We start from the raw sequence: 19,727 nt of genomic DNA, 5'->3' as shown, positions 1-19,727 counted from the left end.
CGTCAACTGTACATTGGCTTGGTCCCGAAAGGAGGTGGGGGTGGCAGGTTCCAGCATGTAAGTGGATTCAAAGATGTCCTGATTGACAATTGGTTGAAGGAGTTTAAAGACCTGGAGCCCATAGAAGGGAATGTCTGGGTTAAGTTAAGGAATTGTTACTAAGATATGTGTGTGCGCGCACACACACACACACACACACACACATACACACAGAATTGTGGAAATCAAGGTTTTTATTATGCAGAGAAGGCTACAGGTAGCAGGCTACAGAGAGCATAGATTGTAAATGTTTCTTTGCTTTTTGTTTTGTTTTGAGACAGGGTCTCCCTCTGTCACCCAGTTGGGAGTGCAGTACCTGGATCATGGCTTACTGCAGTCTTGACCTTCCAGGCTCAAGTGATCCTCCCATCTCAACCTCCTAAGTAGCTGAGACTACTGGTTCATTCCACTATGCCTGGCTTATTTTTGTATTTTTTGTAGAGATGGTGTTTCCTTATGTTGCCCAGGCTGGTAATTGAACTCCTGGGCTCAAGCGATCCTCCCATCTCTACCTCCCAAAGTGCTGGGATTACAGGCATGAGCCACCATGCCTGGCCAGTGTTTCTTATCAGATTTAAAGAGGTATCAGACTCTTAGTTAGTTCTCTCCTGGATCAGGAAAAAGACCTGGAAAGGGAAGGGGATTTTCTACAGAATGTAGATTTTCACCACAAAAGACACCTTTGCCTGCTATCATGACAGATGGGGTCTGCTATCTGTCAATGCTGGTATCATTGCTACAAACAGTCTGCTGTGTCAACCTTAAGTTCTCTGCTTTAATGTTTTTGTTTTTGAGACAGAGTTTTGCTCTTTTTGCCCATGCTGGAGTGCAGTGGTGCAATCTCGGCTCACCTCAACCTCCGCCTCCCAGGTTCAAGCGATTCTCCTACCTCAGCCTCCCGAGTAGCTGGGATTACAGGCATGCACCACCACCCCGGCTAATTTTGTATTTTTAGTAGAAATGGGGTTTCTCCATGTTGGTCGGGCTGGTCTTGAACTCCTGACCTCAGGTGATCCACCTGCCTCAGCCTCCCAAAGTGCTGGGATTACAGGCGTGAGCCACCGCGCCCGGCTATCTGCTTTAATGTTAAATGCTGGTCCTGAATTCCAAAAGGGGGAGAATATAATGAGGCATGTCTGACTCCCACTTCTCATCATGGCCTCAACTAGTTTTTCAGGTTAATTTAGGAATGCCCTTGGCCCAGAAGAGGAGCCCATTCATTTGGTTGGGGGGCTTAGAATTTTATTTCTGGTTCACTAGATAAATAAATAAATAAAATATAGTGCCAAGACTGGAGCAAATCTTCCCAAATACCATGCACATCAATCCGTGTATCCATATGTTTATTTCTTAAACAATGTGAGTACAGCATGATGCTAGGTTCTTTCAGGCTTGAAAAGCCATGATTGCTACTCTTATGGCATTTATAATTAGCTGAGTGTGGTGACAAGTGTCTGTGGTCCCAGCACTTGGGAGGTTAAGGCAAGATAATTGCTTGAGCCTGGTTAATACAGAGACCCTGTCTCAAAACATAAATAAATAAATAAATAAAATGTAGTTTCTGGGCCAGGGGAATGACATACTGCAAGCAGTATTTTATGAAAATTAGTCTGGCAGTGACCCTCAGAGATGACCAGTGAGAGATTAGAAGCAAAGTAACAAACTCAGAAGTTATCGTAATAATGCAACTAACACATCCTGAACGTTTCATGTGGCATTAGTGGAGATGAAAGAAAGGGGATGAATATGAGACATATTTCATAGGGATATTTAATAAGAATCAACATAGTGTTAAGAGCATGGAAACAGGCTGCCTGGATTTGGACCCAGTTCTGCCATTTACCAGCTGAATGACAATGGGCATATTACCTTTACCTCCCTGGGTCTCAGTTTCCAACATCACAGGATATTGTAAAGCTGGTTCCATGAGTTAATCCATGCAATGCATTTTTTAAATATACATTATGCATTTTTTAAAAATACAAAAATTAGCCGGACATGGTGGCCCTTGCCTGTAGTCCTAGCTACTTGGGAGGCTGAGGCAGGAGAATCGCTTGAACCTGGGAGGCAGAGGTTGCGGTGAGCTGAGATTGTGCCACTGCACTCCAACCTGGGCGATAGAGCTGGCTAATTTTTGTATTTTTAAGAGAGACGGGGTTTCACCATGTTGGCCAGGCTGGTCTCGAACTTCTGACCTCGTGATCCGCCCTCCTCGGCCTCCCAAAGTGCTGGGATTACAGATGTAAGCCACTGTGCCTGGCCAAAAAAACTTTTTAAATAAAATAAAAGACAGAGGGTTTCTGGAGAGAAAAAAACTCAGAATTCCAGGGAGAACTCTAAATCTGGGACCTTTCCTTTACCATAATTTGAAGCTTACAGGCTAAACGAGATGAATGATACCAAAAGAGTATTGATGTGGCTACAGACCCTGGGCCATAAGAGTCAGGCATTGGTTGATTATTGAGGTCTAGATAGGAAAAGGAAGTGCATGTATTATAACTGAAAGGGGCAATTTAACCATCCGTATGGACCTTTGTTCAGAATGGTTTATTTGGCCAAAAATGTTTAAGACATTCCCATACATATAATTAAATAATAGTGCTTTCAATTTGTACTTTTAGTTAGCAGTGGCAATAATTTGATTCAAAAAAGAATGATTATGAAATATTGGTGATAGGCCGGGCGGGCGCGGTGGGTGGCTCACGCCTGTAATCCCAGCACTTTGGGAGGCCGAGGCAGGTGGATCACGAGGTCAGGAGAGCGAGACCATCCTGGCTAACATGGTGAAACCCCATCTCTACTGAAAATACAAAAAATTAGCCAGGTGTGGTGGCGGGCGCCTGTAGTCCCAGCTACTCGGGAGGCTGAGGCAGGAGAATGGCGTGAACCTGGGAGGTGGAGCTTGCAGTGAGCTGAGATCGCGCCAATGCACTCCACCCTGGGCAACAAAGCAAGACTCCGTTTCAAAAAAAAAAAAAAAGAAATACTGGTAACTGTGACCTGTCATGATTCATGAAAACCCATACCTCTAGTCTGCTGGTGACTTTAAGCATAAAAACAAAAACATCAACAATAACATCAGCAGTGATTTTTTTCAAAAAGCTACCATATGTTGAGTGCTCTTTATGTACAAAACACTATGCTAAGTGCTTTATTTTTATTTTTCCTGTTAGAGAGTCATGCTTTATATGCTAAGTGCTTCACATAACATTATATTAATTCTTGGTTCAGTAATCATGGGATGATTATTCCCATTTTATAGGTTAAGGAACTGAGGCTTAGAGAGGTTATGTAACTTGTTTAAAACAACTGCTCACCATGGAGACTGAATTCAAACTCAAATGTCTCTGATTTCCAAGCCCATGCTTCCAACCATTACAGTTTACACTTTTTTTTTTTTTCTTTTCTTTGAGATGGAGTCTGGCCCTATTGCCTAGGCTGGAGTGCAATGGCGTGATCTTGGCTCACTGCAACCTCCACCTTCCAGGTTCAAGCGATTCTCTTGCCCCAGCCTCCCGAGTAGCTGGGATTACAGACACCTGCCCCCATGCCCGGCTAATTTTTTGTAGTAGAGATGGGGTTTCACCATGTCGGCCAGGCTGGTTTCGAACTTCTGACTTTGTGATCCACCTGCCTTGGTCTCCCCTAGGATTACAGGCGTGAGCCACCATGCCTGGCCGTACAGTCTACACTTTTGAAGGTAGTGTTTGTATACCTTTTTTTTTTTTTTGAGACGGATTCTTGTTCTGTCGCCCAGGCTGGAGTGCAGAAGTGCGATCTCGGCTCACTGCAACCTCCGCCTCCCGGGTTCAAGCGATTCTCCTGCCTCAGCCTCCCGAGCAGCTGGGATCATAGGTGTGTGCCACCATGCCCAGCTAATTATTATTATTATTGTATTTTTAGTAGAGACAGGGTTTCACCATGTTGCCCAGGCTGGTCTTGAACTACTGACCTCAGGTGATCCACCCGCCTCAGCCTCCCAGAGTGCTAGGATTACAGGCGTGAGCCACCGCACCTGGCTTGTTTGTATAAATTTTAACTGAAGCAGTATTCCATGGATTTATTATTATTATTATTTGAGACTGAGTTTCGCTCTTGTTGCCCAGGCTGGAGTGCAATGGCACGATCTCTGCTCACTGCAACCTCTGCCTCCCGGGTTCAAGAGATTCTCCTGCCTCAGCCTTCCGAGTAGCTGGGATTACAGGCATAAGCCACCAAGCCTGGGTAATGTTTGTATTTTTAGTAGAGACAGGGTTTCACCATGTTGTCCAGGCTAGTCTCATTCTGTTCTAGTTTCCAGGCCCTTGGTAACCCAGTTTAACTCTGCTTCCCCTAGAAACAAGAAGGTTGCTCTATGTTGCCTACCTGACTTAGCCTTCCTCTTTTTCTCCGGTAACTCCTGCTTGGTGGACCATTTTTTTCCTCTCTCCTTTTTTTCCAGCAATCTAATTACTCTTTCTTTAAGACTCAGCTGATAGCACATGACCCACTTAAAGCCTTTGCTTGATCCTTGAGCATTCTGGTTGAAATAAATAAATAAATAAATAAAATAAAGGCTTTGTTAAGGCTGCAGCCTGCCTCAGTTAATTTGTGAACTGTTACGGAGTTTTGAGGTCATTTTGTTGGCTTTTTTTTTCTCCTACTGCCTCAGAAAGTCACATGCCTTCAGCCTGAGGGCAGGGACTCTATCTTCCTTCCCTTTCTCACGAATAGTAATGTACTGGGCACCTACTGTGTCTAGACACTGAGATTTTACAGTGTGAATAAAAGTCATGGACTCTTACCTCGTGGTAAGAACTTGTTAGGCTCACCGACCATATTTTTCTTCAATTAACAAATAAGCATTGAGCAGCTGGGCCAGGCACAGTGTAAGATAGTCCCAGCTACTCGGGAGGCTGAGGCAGGAGAATGGCATAAACCCAGGAGGCGGAGCTTGCAGTGAGCTGAGATCCGGCCACTGCACTCCAGCCTGGGCGACAGAGTGAGACTCCGTATCAAAAAAAAAAAAAAGATATTAATTGGCCATGGCTATGCAGTATTCTTTGTATCACAAGTTTGTATCTTCACAGGAACTTGAAGATAATGGGTGAGGCAGCGAGTCAGGAACAAAATGTCTTAACAATTGCCCTCAGGTTTTCCTAGGAACGCCTTAAAAAATTAATTTTTAAAAAATAGACGGAGTCTTGCTATGTTGCCCAGGCTGACCTTGAACTCCTATAAGGTTGAGAAGGAAAGATAGCTTAGAGCAGTCTGAGCTCTGTGAGATGTATGCACGGTTTATTGGCTCAAAGACATGAGTATGGGACTTCAGTCATGCCTTCCACATCCACACTCTGGGGCAATGGTTTCTTTCTTTTCTTTCTTCCTTCCCCTCTCCCTTCCCCTCTCCCTTTCTTTCTTTCTCTCTCTCTCTCTTTCTTTCTTGACAGAGTTTCTCACTGCAACCTCCACCTCCTGGGTTCAAGTGATTCTCCTGCCTCAGCCTCTCGAGTAGCTGAGATTACAGGCATGCACCACCATGCCAGGCTAATTTTGTATTTTTAGTAGAGACAGGGTTTCTCCATGTTGGTCTTGAACTCCCGACCTCAAGTGATCTGCCTGCCTCAGCCTCCCAAAGTGCTGGGATTACAGGTGTGAGCCACCGTGACTGGCGGCTTTTTTTCTTTTAAAATTTTTTTATTTTTTGGCCGCACTGTGGGTGGTTCACACCTGTAATCCCCCAGCACTCTGGGAGACTGAGGCAGGAGGATCGCCTGAGGCCAGGAGTTCAAGACCAGCCTGGGCAACACAGAGATAACCTATCTCTAAAAAAGTAATAATAAAAATTTAAAAATAAATCTTCAGGGGTTCCTAGGAAAACCTGGAGGCAATTGTTAAGACATTTTATCCTGACTAGCTACTTCACCCATTACCTTCAAGTTCCTGTGAACTTGAAGTGTAACATGACACTGTTACATCTACATTGGAAATACGTTAGGTCAACTGAGATAAGAATTTGGGATACAAAGTACAATGTATAGCCAATCTATAACTTGTTATTTTAATGTAAATTCTTGGTAAACGAGTTAGGAACTGCCTCTTTTCCTTTAAAAACCTACTTGCAGGCCAAGCGCAGTGGCTCGCACCTGTAATCCCAGCACTTCGGGAGGTCGAGGTGGGCAGATCACCTGATCCCTGTCTTTTTTTTTCTGGAGACAGATCACTCTGTCTCAAAAAAAAAAAAAACCCAAAACAAAACCCAAGAAACAAACAAACAACAAAACCCTAAAAAAAAACCTTTCATCGAAGTAGAGCAGCAGCTTTGTTTCTTTGCTTCACTGCTGTCTCCCTAGCATTTAGAACATATAGTACGTGCTCAATTAATGAATGAGTGCCTGACTGAATGAATGAAGATACATTGATGAGATTCCTCCAATCTCACAACCGGTTCAGAGTAAGCACTCAATGAGTGACTGACAGGAAGGTTGCTGTTTTAAAAGCGTCCAAATCCAGTAAGCCAATTGGAAGCTAAGCGCGGCGCTAGGATAGTAGGGGCAAAGGCAGTGTCTGACCCAAGGTTGGGTCCTGGAGCATGCGCAGTCTTCACAGAAGGTGACAGGGAGAAAAATGCGGAGGCAGCGATTGCGTAGGAGCAGGTTCTGATTGGCTACTGTTCGCGCGCGAGGGGCCGCGCCTATTCGTAGCCAAGTAAACAGGGAAGGTTAGGGGCGGGGCCAAGGAAGCGTCGCGACCTGGTTGGCCGGCCGGGGCCTGGGGGATGTCGCGGATTGGTCGCGGCCGCGAGCGCAGTGGTGTGCAGCGCGCCGGGTCCCCGAGCCGGCTGACTGAGGGATGGACGAGACGAGCCCACTAGTGTCCCCCGAGCGGGCCCAACCCCCGGACTACACCTTCCCGTCGAGCTCGGGCGCTCACTTTCCGCAGGTGCCCGGGGGCGCGGTCCGAGTGGCGGCGGCGGCGGGCTCGGGCCCCTCTCCTCCGGGCTCGCCGGGCCACGACCGGGAGCGGCAGCCTCTGCTGGATCGGGCCCGGGGCGCGGCGGCCCAGGGCCAGACCCAAACCGTGGCGGCGCAGGCCCAGGCTCTGGCCGCTCAGGCCGCGGCGGCAGCGCACGCCGCTCAGGCCCACCGCGAGCGGAACGAGTTCCCGGAGGATCCCGAGTTCGAGGCGGTGGTGCGGCAGGCCGAGCTGGCCATCGAGCGCTGCATCTTTCCCGAGCGCATCTACCAGGGCTCCAGCGGAAGCTACTTCGTCAAGGACCTTCAGGGGGTGAGTGCCGGGGTGGGGACCGCTGCCGCGGGCTGGGGACCGGCGGCGCTCCTGGGGCTTCGCACAGCCGGAGGGAGAAGGGAGAAACTTCACAGTACCAGTCCCTGGCAGGATTTAGGGATGCCACTGAGGATTGGAGCTGGGGACGCTCTGCGGAATGGAGAAATAAATCAGAACCTGCTTGGTGGGGGAGGAGTGAGCGGAAAATGAAAAGAGGAAATTGACCAGATACGGGCCGGGGGCCCAGCAGTGTGGTGGGGCAATCCGCCGCTGGACGGAGACTGCTTTCTAGTAGGGTACTTAGCTTCACACTACTGGGACTGCTATTCGGCCGCCGACTTACAGATTTGGGGCTTTAGGCCTGTTCTCTATTTTTGGACCGACCGAACCAGTGTGTCGCTGTTCACGGAGGAGGATGGGTGACCCATCAGGGGATCTGAGAATTCTGTTCCAGCCTTCTGTGTTGTGGGGGATGTCCCTGCCACCGTCCCAACTCTTATTAACAGACGTTGAAGAAAGAGTGGGCGGACTCACCAGTTTCATCTGCCCTGGTTTTTGCTCACTTCTGGGAAAGGGTTCAGATCCTTTTTGACGGCTCCAAAGTTTAGATAGAACTTGGAGTTTTAGAAACATGGGGCCGTCAGCTACTTTTTCTTTCATTTCTCTCCTAAGGCTATCAATAGCCTGCTTTTCAGCTAAGGCAAAGTGTTTGCTGACCTTTATTTTGTCCCCTGCCTATATATAAAGGGAGATGGTGATAGGATGGGGCATGGAGTGACCAGGGCATCTGAGAAGTGACCTTTATCCTTTTGAGAACTGCAGAATTTAAGAAATATCAAGTCTTCCCTGTTTTCAGGGAAGTTTCAGGGAAACTTTCAGGTGTGCTAGAATGGGTCATTGGAAAGCTGTATTGTTATTTAAATTAAGGGTGTCAAAGTTTCCTCAGGTTTTCCCTGACATCTCTCTTGTGTGAACTCATTAATGGCCAGGGTGCTGTTTCGATAGGAGTCCTCAGTGGCCAGGATGGGCTGTTACTTGTAGCTCTTGGTTCGGTTCATTGAATGATCTAGTTATTCACTCAGAGTTTGAGTTGTCCCTGAATTAATCAAGAATTAGAGAACAAACAGTTTACATAAACTGAGTTGAGGAAAGCTTTGAGCGTAATAAGTCTTTCAAATTTTCTTTTCTTTTTTTTTTTTTTTTGAGACAGAGTCTTGCTCTGTGGCCAGGCGGGAGTGCAGTGGCACGATCTCGGCTCACTGCAACCTCCGCCTCCAGGGTTCAAGCAGTTGTCCTGCTTCAGCCTCCTGTGTGGCTGGGACTACAGGCATGCACCACCACGCGCAGCTAATTTTTGTATTTTTAGTAGAGACGAGGTTTCACCATGTTGGCCAGGATGGTCTCGATCTCTTGACCTTGTGATCTGCCCACGTCGGCCTCCTAAAGTGCTGGCATCACAGGTGTGCCACCGCACCCGGCCTCCAAGTTTCTTTCTTTTTTTTTTTTTTTTGAGACGGAGTCTCGCTGTGTCCCCCAGGCTGGAGTGCAGTGGCTGGATCTCAACTCACTGCAAGCTCCGCCTCCTGGGTTCACGCCATTCTCCTGCCTCAGCCTCCCGAGTAGCTGGGACTACAGGCGCCCGTCACCATGCCCGGCTAGTTTTTTGTATTTTTTAGTAGAGACGGGGTTTCACTGTGTTAGCCAGGATGGTCTCGATATCCTGACCTCGTGATCCACCCGTCTCGGCCTCCCAAAGTGCTGGGCCAAGTTTCTTAAATAAAAGAACTTGCAAGCGCAAGTGGGAACCATCATTTCTAGAAGCAAAGAAATGTGAGTGCCAGATGCTTGCTTGCTTGCTTTTTTTTTTTTTCGAGAGAAGGTCTCACTCTGACACCCAGGCTGGAGTGCAGTGGTGCAGTCTCACTGCTCACTGCAGCCTTGACATCCGGGCTGAAGGTCCTCCCACTCAGCTTCCGAGTAGCTGGGACTAAAGGTATGCACCACCACACCCGGCTAAAAATTATTTTTGGTAGAGACAAGAGTCTCACCATGTTGCCCTGGTTGGTCTCAGACTCCTGGGTTCAAGCAATCATCCTCTTGCCTCAGCCTTCCAAAGTGCTGGGATTACGGGTGTGACCCGCCATGCCTGTCCTTTTTTTGTGGGCAGAGGGTATTTTTAGTTTGTTGGCAAATGTAAGAAGGGGCTAAGATTATCTTTGATAGGTACAGAAGAAGGAGGAATATTTTTGTTTTTCTTTCATGACACTGTTACAGCTGCATTGGAAGTGGGTGAGGTCAGCTGAGAAGTGAGCTGGTGCTTTAACAGGTGGAAGTAATATGATCTCTTATATCTACCTGGCAGGTAAAGTACTACCATCTCAGTACATAGGCCACAGAAAAGGACATACCATAGGTATGTTACTTGGTGATTTAGGGATTCTGGTCTCTAAAACTTCCTGGCCACTATCCTTTCTCATAGGGGATGTCAAAACACAGATGCCCTGACAAAACTTTTTGATGTACCCATACTGCTTCCAGTGAAGCAAATGTGATTTAGAACAAAGGGCACTTTCTAAATGCTTGCGGTGGGTTAGACTGGCCCACAGACTTACTGTAGTTGGAATTGTCATCTTTGGCTCTCCTCCAAATATATTTACTTTATTAAACAAATACTTACATAGTATTTACTATATTCCTTTCAGTGTGTTACAAATAATAACTCACTTAATCTTTATAACCACCCTTGGAGGTAGGTACTGTTATTATCCCCACAGGTGACAACACAGACCCATGGTATAACTAATTTTTCAAAGGTCTCACACCTAGTAAGTGGTAGAGGCAGGATTGGGCCCAGGCAGGTTGGCTGTGGAGTTCATGTTCTCACCACTATTCTTTGGTCCCTCAGACTCAGTCATCAGAATTTTCAGATTCTGGCCAGGCGCGGTGGCTCACGCCTGTAATCCCAACACTTTGGGAGGCCGAGGCAGGCGCATCACTGGAGGTCAGGAGTTCAAGACCAGCCTGGTCAACGTAGTGAAACCCCCATCTCTACTAAAAATTCAAAAATTAGCTGAGCACTGTGGCAGGCACTTGTAATCCCATCTACTTGGGAGGCTGAAGCAGGATGACTACTTGAGCCTGGGAGGTGGAGGTTGCAGTGAGCTGAGATTGCACCACTGCACTCTAGCCCGGGCGACAGAGTGAGACTCTGTCTCAAAAACAAAACAAAACAAAGCAAAATTTCTAAATTCTCTTCTCAGCTACTGTATTGGTTAGTATTGAATTTGGCTATATGTGACAGATATTTTAAAATAATGATGACTTGAAGAAAGGTTCATTTATGCCTCATGTAAAAGAAGTCTATAGACTAGCTGCTCAGGCATGCTCAGGGCTGGCATGACATTTCACTTTATTGGGGACATAGGGTTCTTCCTGCCAGCTGATCAGCCATCCTTAGAATGTGGCTTCTACTCCGTGGTCCAAGATGGCCGCTCAAGCTGCAAACATCTTGTCTGCTGTTCAGCCAGTTGGAAGAAGGAAAGGGAAAGGGTTAATATGCCCCCATCCTTTAAGGCACTTCGTAGAAGTTGTAGGAGACTCTTCTACTTATATCCCATTGTCTAAAACTTAGCTATAGTAGTGGCTGGGAACTATAGCCGTTTTTTTTTTTGCTCAGGTACAAATCATGGGTCTTGTGTCCAGGGAACAAAGGGGAACAGAGATTGGGAGAACCAACACTTTCTGCCACAGCCACTTTTGGATCTTAGACAGTCTGAAAGATTCTTGAAGATAACAGCCCTGGTCCCATTTCTCAATTTTGGATGGTTTCTGTCTCAGTGGGGTCCAGGAACAGATGGAAAATGCTAGAAGTCATGGGGAGAGTATACACATTACTCCTCCTCACTTACCTCCTTGTGCTTCAGGTCTCATGCTCACTCAACTGCAAAAGGATTTTTTGAGCTTTTTCTCTTTTGCATGGAGTAATACTAGATGTTCACATTGCCAAGAATCATGGGACAGCATGTGACTCACTAGGTTAAGAGGATTAAATGACATATCACACATGAAAGCCCCTGATGTAGTTCCTGGCACTTAGTGGGGGCAGCTCAGTCAGAGTGTTTTGGGTTTTGTTTTTAAAAACATTCCTACTAACTGCTGAATTAGGGTTTCTTGGGTACATGGCATCGAATAAGGCTATAAGAGTTGGTAGATGATGCTTAAAATCTCAAGACCTACATGTATGACATACAAACTTGACTGCCTCTTAACGTTTTAGTAAAATAATTTTATTATATTTTATTATGTATATATTTTTGAGACAGTGTCTCACCCTGTCACACAGGCTGGAGTGCAGTGGCACAACCTTGGCTCATTGCAGCCTTGGCCTCCCAGTGTTGGGATTACAGGTGTGAGCCACTGTGCCTGGATGGTTTTATATATTTGGGCAAGCCCTTCCCTTCCTTTTGTAAGAATGAACTTGTAAATAAGGCTTCTCAACCTAAATAACTAAATCAAGGACTGCTATTTTCCTCCAATCTATACCATAGAATACAGCGGTTCTTAGAGTGTGGCCCAGGGACTTTGACCTCTGGGAGTTCCTTTTTGGGGGTCCACAGGCCAAAATTATTTTCATCATAATTCTAAGACTTTATTTGCCTTTTTCATTCTCACTTACTTATGAGTGGAGAGTGGAGAGTTCCAGAGACTGCATGATGTGTGATGTTGAAACAGATTGAATACTAAGATATGAGAATACGGTTGTCTTCAATTAAGACATTAGAGAGATTTGCAAAAATGTAAAATAGTGCCAGTCTTCTCACTAAAATATCTTTTGAAAATATAGTTTTTTAAATAAAAATATGTCATTTATGTTAACATGCAATGGGTTTATTTGTATTATTAATGAATTAGTATTAATCGAATAAATATAATTTTATAATAATATAAGTAAAATAAATTTATAGATTAGTATTTAAGTATTAAGTATAGTTAAAATGAATACTTAATTATTAAGTATAGTTTGTTCAAAATTGAAACACTTTTTTTTAATTTTGAAGGCAAATATAGCCTTTACCCACATTAACAAATGCTTTTTGGAGTCCTTAATAATTTTTTTTTTTTTTGAGATGAAGTCTCACTCTGTCACTCAGGCTAGAGTGCAGTGACATGATCTCAACTCACTGCAACCTCTGCCTCCTGGGTTCAAGCAATTCTCCTGCTTCAGCCTCCTGAGTAGTTGGGATTACAGGCATGCCCACCAGCATGCCCAGCTAATTTTTGTATTTTTAGCAGAGACAAGATTTCACCATGTTGGCCAGGCTGATCTCAAACTCCTGATCTCAGGTGATCCACCCGCCTTGGCCTCCCAAAGTACTAGGATTACAGGCATGAGCCACCGTACCCAGCCTGATTTAATTTTAAGAGTTTAAAGGGGTCTTGAGACCAAAAAGTTTGAGAACTGTCCCCTTTATATTTACTAAACTTTAAAAGAAGACTTTTATGAAAGGTCATTTGTGTATATTTCACTGTGTGATATGAATGATATGCTTGAACTGTCTCACATTTTAGGTTCTGGGAGAAAGGGCCTCTTTTAGCATAGCATGACACCCTCCTTCTTGTCACTGCTGGTTAGATATAGGACCCCCCTCGGTTCCAGGTTCCAGTAATTTTTTGTTGCTGTTGTTAGCTTGTTTTGAGAGGGGGTCTAGCTCTGTTGCCCAGGCTGGAGTGCAGTGGCGTGATCTCGGCTCACTGCAACTTCCACTTCCCAGGTTCAAGCAATTCTCCCGCCTCAGCCTCCTAAGTAGCTGATACTACAGGCACATGCCACCATGCCTGGCTAATTTTTTCCATTTTTTTGTAGAGACGGGGTTTCACCATGTTGGCCAGGCTGGTCTTGAACTCCTGATCTCAAATGATCCACCTGTCTTGGCCTCCCAAGTGCTGGGATAATAAGTGTGAGCCACTGCACTGGGCTCAGGTTCCAGTAGTTGGTTGTGGGTTCTGACACCAGCTGGTGCATGGCCTCTTGCTTTCTCATGTGATTTAGTTTTTATTCCCAACTTCATGAACTGCTACTGCTTAAGCTATCTGTACCTCACCCCTCCTTTGTTAAGAGGGGAGATTAGCAAATGGGTGTTAAGAAAAGTTGTTTTTATAATATTGGCATCAAACTGATGCTGTCTCCTAGATATAATAAAGGAATTGAAAATCTATTAAAGAAGAGAGTGGATAGTGAGGAAAAATTAGGCAGTAGTTGTTTTCTTTTCCAGCTAAATGCTGGTGGGTGTCTTTCCAATTTGAGTGGTTTTAGAGTTTGTTCTCTGTGAGGAGAACAAATGAGGAGAGTATTCTTGATTATTCAGGAGCATAGTTGATTTTATGAAGTGAACATTGGAAATTAGGCCAGAGGCTATTTTACCTCTCTGTCTAGGAAAGCCACCAAATGCCTGCGGAATGCTTGCACATCGTTCTGCACAGGCTAGGTCCTGAGCAAATGCTAACAGAATTGAATTGAACTGAGGCCTACACTTAGTCTTGAAAGGCACTTGTCTCCCCTTCTGTCTGAATGCCCTTTTGTTCCTCCGTCCTTTGTACTCTAGCATTCCCTCATTGATCTAGTCCAGGCAGTATTCTTTAATGAAACCCCTGTACTACTGACATAACCATAATTACTCATGCTTTCAGAGTCACTGAAATGCTTCTTATTCTCCTTATGGTAGAAGGAAATCGAGATGTTTGAGAAGTCAGTCTTTAAATGACACTTGACTGCAATCTTGGCCTTCAAATTCTGCTTTCTTTTTTGTTGTTGTTTTTTAATTTTTCTTTTTTAGAGATGGGGTCTTGCTCTGTCACCCAGGCTAGAGTGCAGTGGCATGCTCCTAGTTCACTGCAGCCTTGATATCCTAGGCTTAAGGGATTCTCCCCACCGAGTAGCTGGGACTACAGGTGCATACCACCACACTTGGCTAATTTTTTTTTTTTCTTTATTTTTGAGACTGTATTTCACTTGTTGCCCAGGCTGGAGTGCAATGGTGTGATCTTGGCTCACTGCGACCTCCACCTCCCAGGTTCAAGCGATTCTCCTGACTCAGCCTCCCGAGTAGCTGGGATTACAGGCATGGGCCACCATGCCCAGCTAATTTTGTATGTTTAGTAGAGATGGAGTTTCTTCATGTTGATCAGGCTGGTCTTGAACTTCTGACCTCAGGTGATCCGCCCACCTTGGCCTCCCAAAGTGCTGGGATTACAGGCATGATTCCTGGCTAATTTTTAAAAATCAGTGACAGAGTCTTGTGTTGCCCAAGCTGGTCTCAAACTCCAGGCCTCAGGCAATCCTGCCTCATCCTCTGAAAGTGCTGGGCTTATAGGCATGAGCCACCATGCTCAACCTTTTCTTTCTTTAAGTAGAAGTATTTACCAGTTGGCCTCAGCCCTGGTATTTTTCAGCCTCCAGTAATAGTAGGAGTGTCTTGGCCTCCCTTTCACTGGGGACCAGCTTCCTGAACTCCGTAATGTGCCTCAGTTGAACTGACTGTTGGGTTCTGGGACATGCTTCAGGTTGCCTTTTGGTTTCCCTGTCTAGGTTCCGGAGGGTTACAGTGAACTCATCAGTCATTTTCTGAGTTGTGAGCCTGTTGCTGCTGCTGCTTTGTTATTCAGAGGCTGGGGTTCCAGGGGAACAGAGACAGAGAAGACTGCTGAGGCCTTTAGCTAACTGCTTTGGACAAGAAAGTAATTCTGAAGACTTATGATGTGAATATATGCATTTTGCATTTGCCAATAAACAAGTTAGTTTGTCTTTAAGAATAAATCGATTCTTTTTGGAGGGAGAAGGAGGAGTTCTGTATTTTTCTTGTCCTCTCAAATCCTTGGAAGGCATTTTTAAAGGAGCTGGCTTCAAGATCGACCGGTTATTGTTAGCGACATGGACCTAGCCAATTCCTAATATGAGTACTGAGTTGGTGAAAGCGGATGGGTGCATGTTGTCTGCTGTGACCTGCCATTCAGGAAGTGACACCCACAGGAAGATGTCTTATGACCCAGACTAGCTTGAGTAGGCTGTGGGGTGGAGGGGGACAAGGAGAGTCTCATGATATGAAGATGAATCACTTGGATAGCATATTTGCTTTTTTTTTTTTTTGAGACAGAGTCTTGCTCTTATTGCCCAGGCTGGAGTGCAATGGCGTGATCTCAGCTCACTGCAACCTCCGCCTCCTGGGTTCAAGCGATTCTCCTGCCTCAGCCTGCTGACTAGCTAGGACTACAGGCATGTGTCACCATGACCAGCTAATTTTGCATTTTTAGTAGAGACGGGATTTCTCCATGTTGGTTAGGCTGGTCTCGAACTCCCGACCTCAGGTGATCTGCCCGCCTTGGCCTCCCAAAGTGCTGGGATTACAGGCGTGAGCCACCACACCCGGCCACATATTTGCTTTTTTCCTTTGAATTACCAGTTTGGGGACTGGAGGGAATGAGATGAATGTAAAACAATCTCAGAGGGCTGACTGGCCTTTTGAAGAAAACATTCAGGAGGGAGGGCCATAGTTTCTAGGCATCCTGTATTTCCAAGGACCTTAGAAGATTAAGTTACTGTCTGCTACAGAAAATGAATTTAATCTGTGTGGCATCTCATGTCCTGGTTTCTTGCCTATCAGAATTACTTAAGAGAGCTTCATTCTAATCAAGTAGCAGAGTCTTTTTTCCTGCTGTGATTTTTCTCTTTGGATAATAAGGCTGTGAGAGGAAATCTCTTCATCATTGATGAAGGAATTTCCTTAACCTCATTCCATAATAGCTTTTTTTTTTTTTTGAGACAGAGTCTCCATCTTATCGCCCAGGCTAGGGTGTAGTGGCATGATCTCGGCTCACTACAACCTCCGCCTCTTGGGTTCAAGTGATTCTCCTGCCTCAGCTTCCTGGGTAGCTGGGATTACAGGTGCATGCCACCACACCCACAAATTTTTGTATTTTTAGTAGAGACAGGGTTTCACCATGTTGGCCAGGCTGGACTCGAACTCCTGACCTCAGGTTATCCACCCACCTCGGCTTCCCAAAGTGCTGGGATTACAAGTATGAGCCACCATGCCCGGCCCATAATACCTTCTTTAATTCCTTCCAGTTGGTAAAGTTTTTTAAAAAGTTTTTCTGTAATTGATGCAGAACAACAGTGTGCATATATGTAACTTCGAAAATTAGAGTTTATGGTGTTAAATTTCTGGCATACCACATACACAAAGATCCTGTAGGATAAATAGGGCAGGGGCGCATGCAAAAAAAGATAACATATGATCTGTGATCAGTTAATTCCTCATTTTTTTGGGGGAAAGATTACTTTAGAGCCCTTGTGCATTAGGATATTGTATCTTTCCGGAGGGCAGGAAGCAGTATCGTATTGGCGTTAGATGCTGCCAGTGACTCAAGATCTACCACTGAATTGGCTTCTGTACTTTTTTTTGTTTTTTTTGTGAGACAGGGTCTCACTTGGTCACCCAGGGTGAGCAGTGCAGGCAATCTCGGCTCATTTCAACCTCCCCCCCCATGGGTTCAAGTGATTCTCATGCCTCAGCCTCCCAAGTAGCTGGAATTACAGGTGTGCACCACTGCGCCCAGCTACTTTTTGTATTTTTAGTAGAGACAGGGTTTCACCATGTTGGCCAGGCTGGTCTCAAACTCCTGGCCTCAAGTGATCTGTGCGCCTTGGCCTCCCAAAGTGCTGGAATTACAGGCATGAGCCCCTGTACCTGGCCTGCTTCTGTATCTTGCTCTTAGAAATGTACCAATCCATTTAGCTTGTTTGTTTGAAGCACCAAGTTAGAGGTAGGTACTTACATGAGGGAAAAGAGATGGGGAAGAGGGATAAAGGAGCAAGGAAGAAAGAGAAGACTTAATATGTTCTTTGGCCACAACTCTTTCTAGCAGTGGGTCTCTTAGCTGCACACACGAGCTGTTGTCTTCCCCTTACCAACTGGGAGACACCTGAGTCCAACTCTAAGTAGGAATTGTCCGCCTATGCCCTCTCATTTCTTTCTAGATTCCTGCTGACTTGGTCTGTGGGCTATTTCAGTCAACTCGGATTTAACATCCTCTTTTTCTTTCGTCTTTGTAGAGGATCATTGCTGTCTTCAAACCCAAGAATGAAGAGCCCTATGGGCATCTTAATCCTAAGTGGACCAAGTGGCTGCAGAAGCTGTGCTGTCCCTGCTGCTTTGGCCGTGACTGCCTTGTCCTCAACCAGGGCTATCTCTCAGAGGCAGGGGCCAGCCTGGTGGACCAAAAACTGGAACTCAACATTGTTCCCCGTACAAAGGTCAGTGACCCATCTCCAGGAAACCTTGCTGCCTGGCCACAGTTTCCTGGGGCCTAAGCCCTGCTACATGTTAGTGGGACCTTGGGTCCAGTGGGGCCATTTATATACCCTAAGTCTGGGTTCTCGATCTTTTTTCGGGAGGTTGGCAGGATTAGGCTCATGATTTGATCATCTGATGAAGGCTATCTTTTGAAGGATGCACACACAATTTTTGCATACAATTTTAGGAAATTCACAAGCTTCTACTGCATGTTTATGGCTCCCTTGGTCTTTGAATCCCAGCTAACCCCAAGCTAGTTAGAAACCTAGTGATTTTGTGGCTTACTCTGAGACTTCTGAGCTATCCCAGCATTTTGATACAGTCTAGGACTGGCTAATGATCTAGGACTGGCTAATGACAGCTAAGCACTTCTGGAGGGTCTGACGAGGAAGACTTTAGGATGGGCTGAGGGTTAGAGAAATGGTCTGGCCTGAACCCTATGGGGAACTGACATGGAATTTTTCTCATTTATCTTTATGCTGTGGAATTTGGGAGACTTGTCTGAACATATCAAAATAAGGATGCCAGATCCAGGCAGACTCACACTCAGAATGGATTCATACACATCTTGTATGTGTTATAGACATAGTTGAGGTTCCCCCCCGAACCCCCACCAATATGCTTGAATACAGAATTGATTGCATACAATTTCAGGGAGTTTACTGATACCAGGCTAAGAACCCCTGCACTACAAGGTGTTCCATGAAACTCACCAAGGGTTATGAGGGGAAGGAATCTACTGGTCGGCATATGAACATGTCCGGGCACATCATTCACTGAGTACGTAGCTACCTGGGATTTAGTAACAACTTAGGTGGAACTCTCATCTGATGCCTTGAGGCTGCTGAGTCATCCAAACCATCCTGGCTCTGTGCTTAGTCTTAACCAGTCTATGCTACTTTATTTAGTTATTTACTAAATAACTAAAACCAAATTTATTTATTTATTAAATAACTCTCTGAGAATCTGATAAAACCTATAGACCCCTTTTCCAGAAAAAGTACATATATTTGCAATTATAGTTTTGGGTATAATTTTAGGGTGATGGTTCATAAATGTTGCAGTCTATCCATTGACCACCCCTGCAGGGAGCATGCCTCTAGATTAAAATACCCCTGCTTAAAAAGTTTTCTTTTTTGCCCGGGCGCGGTGGCTCAAGCCTGTAATCCCAGCACTTTGGGAGGCTGAGATGGGCGGATCACGAGGTCAGGAGATCGAGACCATCCTGGCTAACACGGTGAAACCCCGTCTCTACTAAAAAATACAAAAAAAAAAAAAAACTAGCCGGGTGAGGTGGCGGGCACCTGTAGTCCCAGCTACGCGGGAGGCTGAGGCAGGAGAATGGCGTAAACCTGGGAGGCGGAGCTTGCAGTGAGCTGAGATCTGGCCACTGCACTCCAGCCTGGGTGACAGAGCAAGACTCCATCTCAAAAAAAAAAAAAAGTTTTCTTTTCTTTCTTGTTTTTAGAGATGGGATCTTGCTCTGTCGCTCAGGCTGGGGTACAGTGGCATGATCACAGCTCACTGCAGCCTTGACCTCCCAGGCTCAAGCAGTCCTCCCACCTCAGCCTCTCAGGTTAGGATTACGGGCATGTGCCACCAAGCCTGGCCAATTTTTTTTTTTTTTTATTTTTTCTAGAAACAAGGTCTCCGTGTTTTGCTCAGGCTGGTCTTGAACTCCTGGGCTCAAGCGATCCTCCTGCCTTGGCCTCCCAAAGTGCTGGGATTACAAGTGTGAGCCACCACACCCAGCCTTGAAGATTTCTTCACAGGTTTAGATAGCAGACTCTCTGAGCAAAGAGATTGATCAGCAGATAGAAACTTCCCTTCCAGGCCGGGCGCGGTGGCTCAAGCCTGTAATCCCAGCACTTTGGGAGGCCGAGACGGGCGGATCACGAAGTCAGGAGATCGAGACCATCCTAGCTAACACGGTGAAACCCCGTCTCTACTAAAAAATACAAAAACCTAGCCGGGCGAGGTGGCGGGCGCCTGTAGTCCCAGCTACTCAGGAGGCTGAGGCAGGAGAATGGCGTAAACCTGGGAGGCGGAGCTTGCAGTGAGCTGAGATCCGGT

The 19,727-nt window shown here is 45.8% G+C and overlaps 1 protein-coding gene across 1 annotated transcript in view; it reads left to right on the top strand.

Moving 5' to 3' along the window:
• Positions 1-6,814: 6,814 nt before the first annotated feature.
• The window catches only part of PI4K2A (phosphatidylinositol 4-kinase type 2 alpha), a 37,411-nt gene continuing 24,498 nt past the window's right edge, over positions 6,815-19,727 (top strand). The window contains exons 1-2 of the mRNA XM_026446549.1: positions 6,815-7,305; positions 17,414-17,665. Of these exons, the coding sequence (XP_026302334.1) occupies positions 6,871-7,305; positions 17,414-17,665 (687 nt within the window). The 5' untranslated portion in view covers positions 6,815-6,870. The remainder of the gene's footprint in view (positions 7,306-17,413; positions 17,666-19,727) is intronic.

Source organism: Piliocolobus tephrosceles, chromosome 9, assembly GCF_002776525.5.
Source record: "Piliocolobus tephrosceles isolate RC106 chromosome 9, ASM277652v3, whole genome shotgun sequence".
Classification (NCBI taxonomy): domain Eukaryota; kingdom Metazoa; phylum Chordata; class Mammalia; order Primates; family Cercopithecidae; genus Piliocolobus; species Piliocolobus tephrosceles.
The sequence above is the reverse complement of the archived record's forward strand: the minus strand, read 5'-3'. Positions and strand labels throughout refer to the sequence as shown.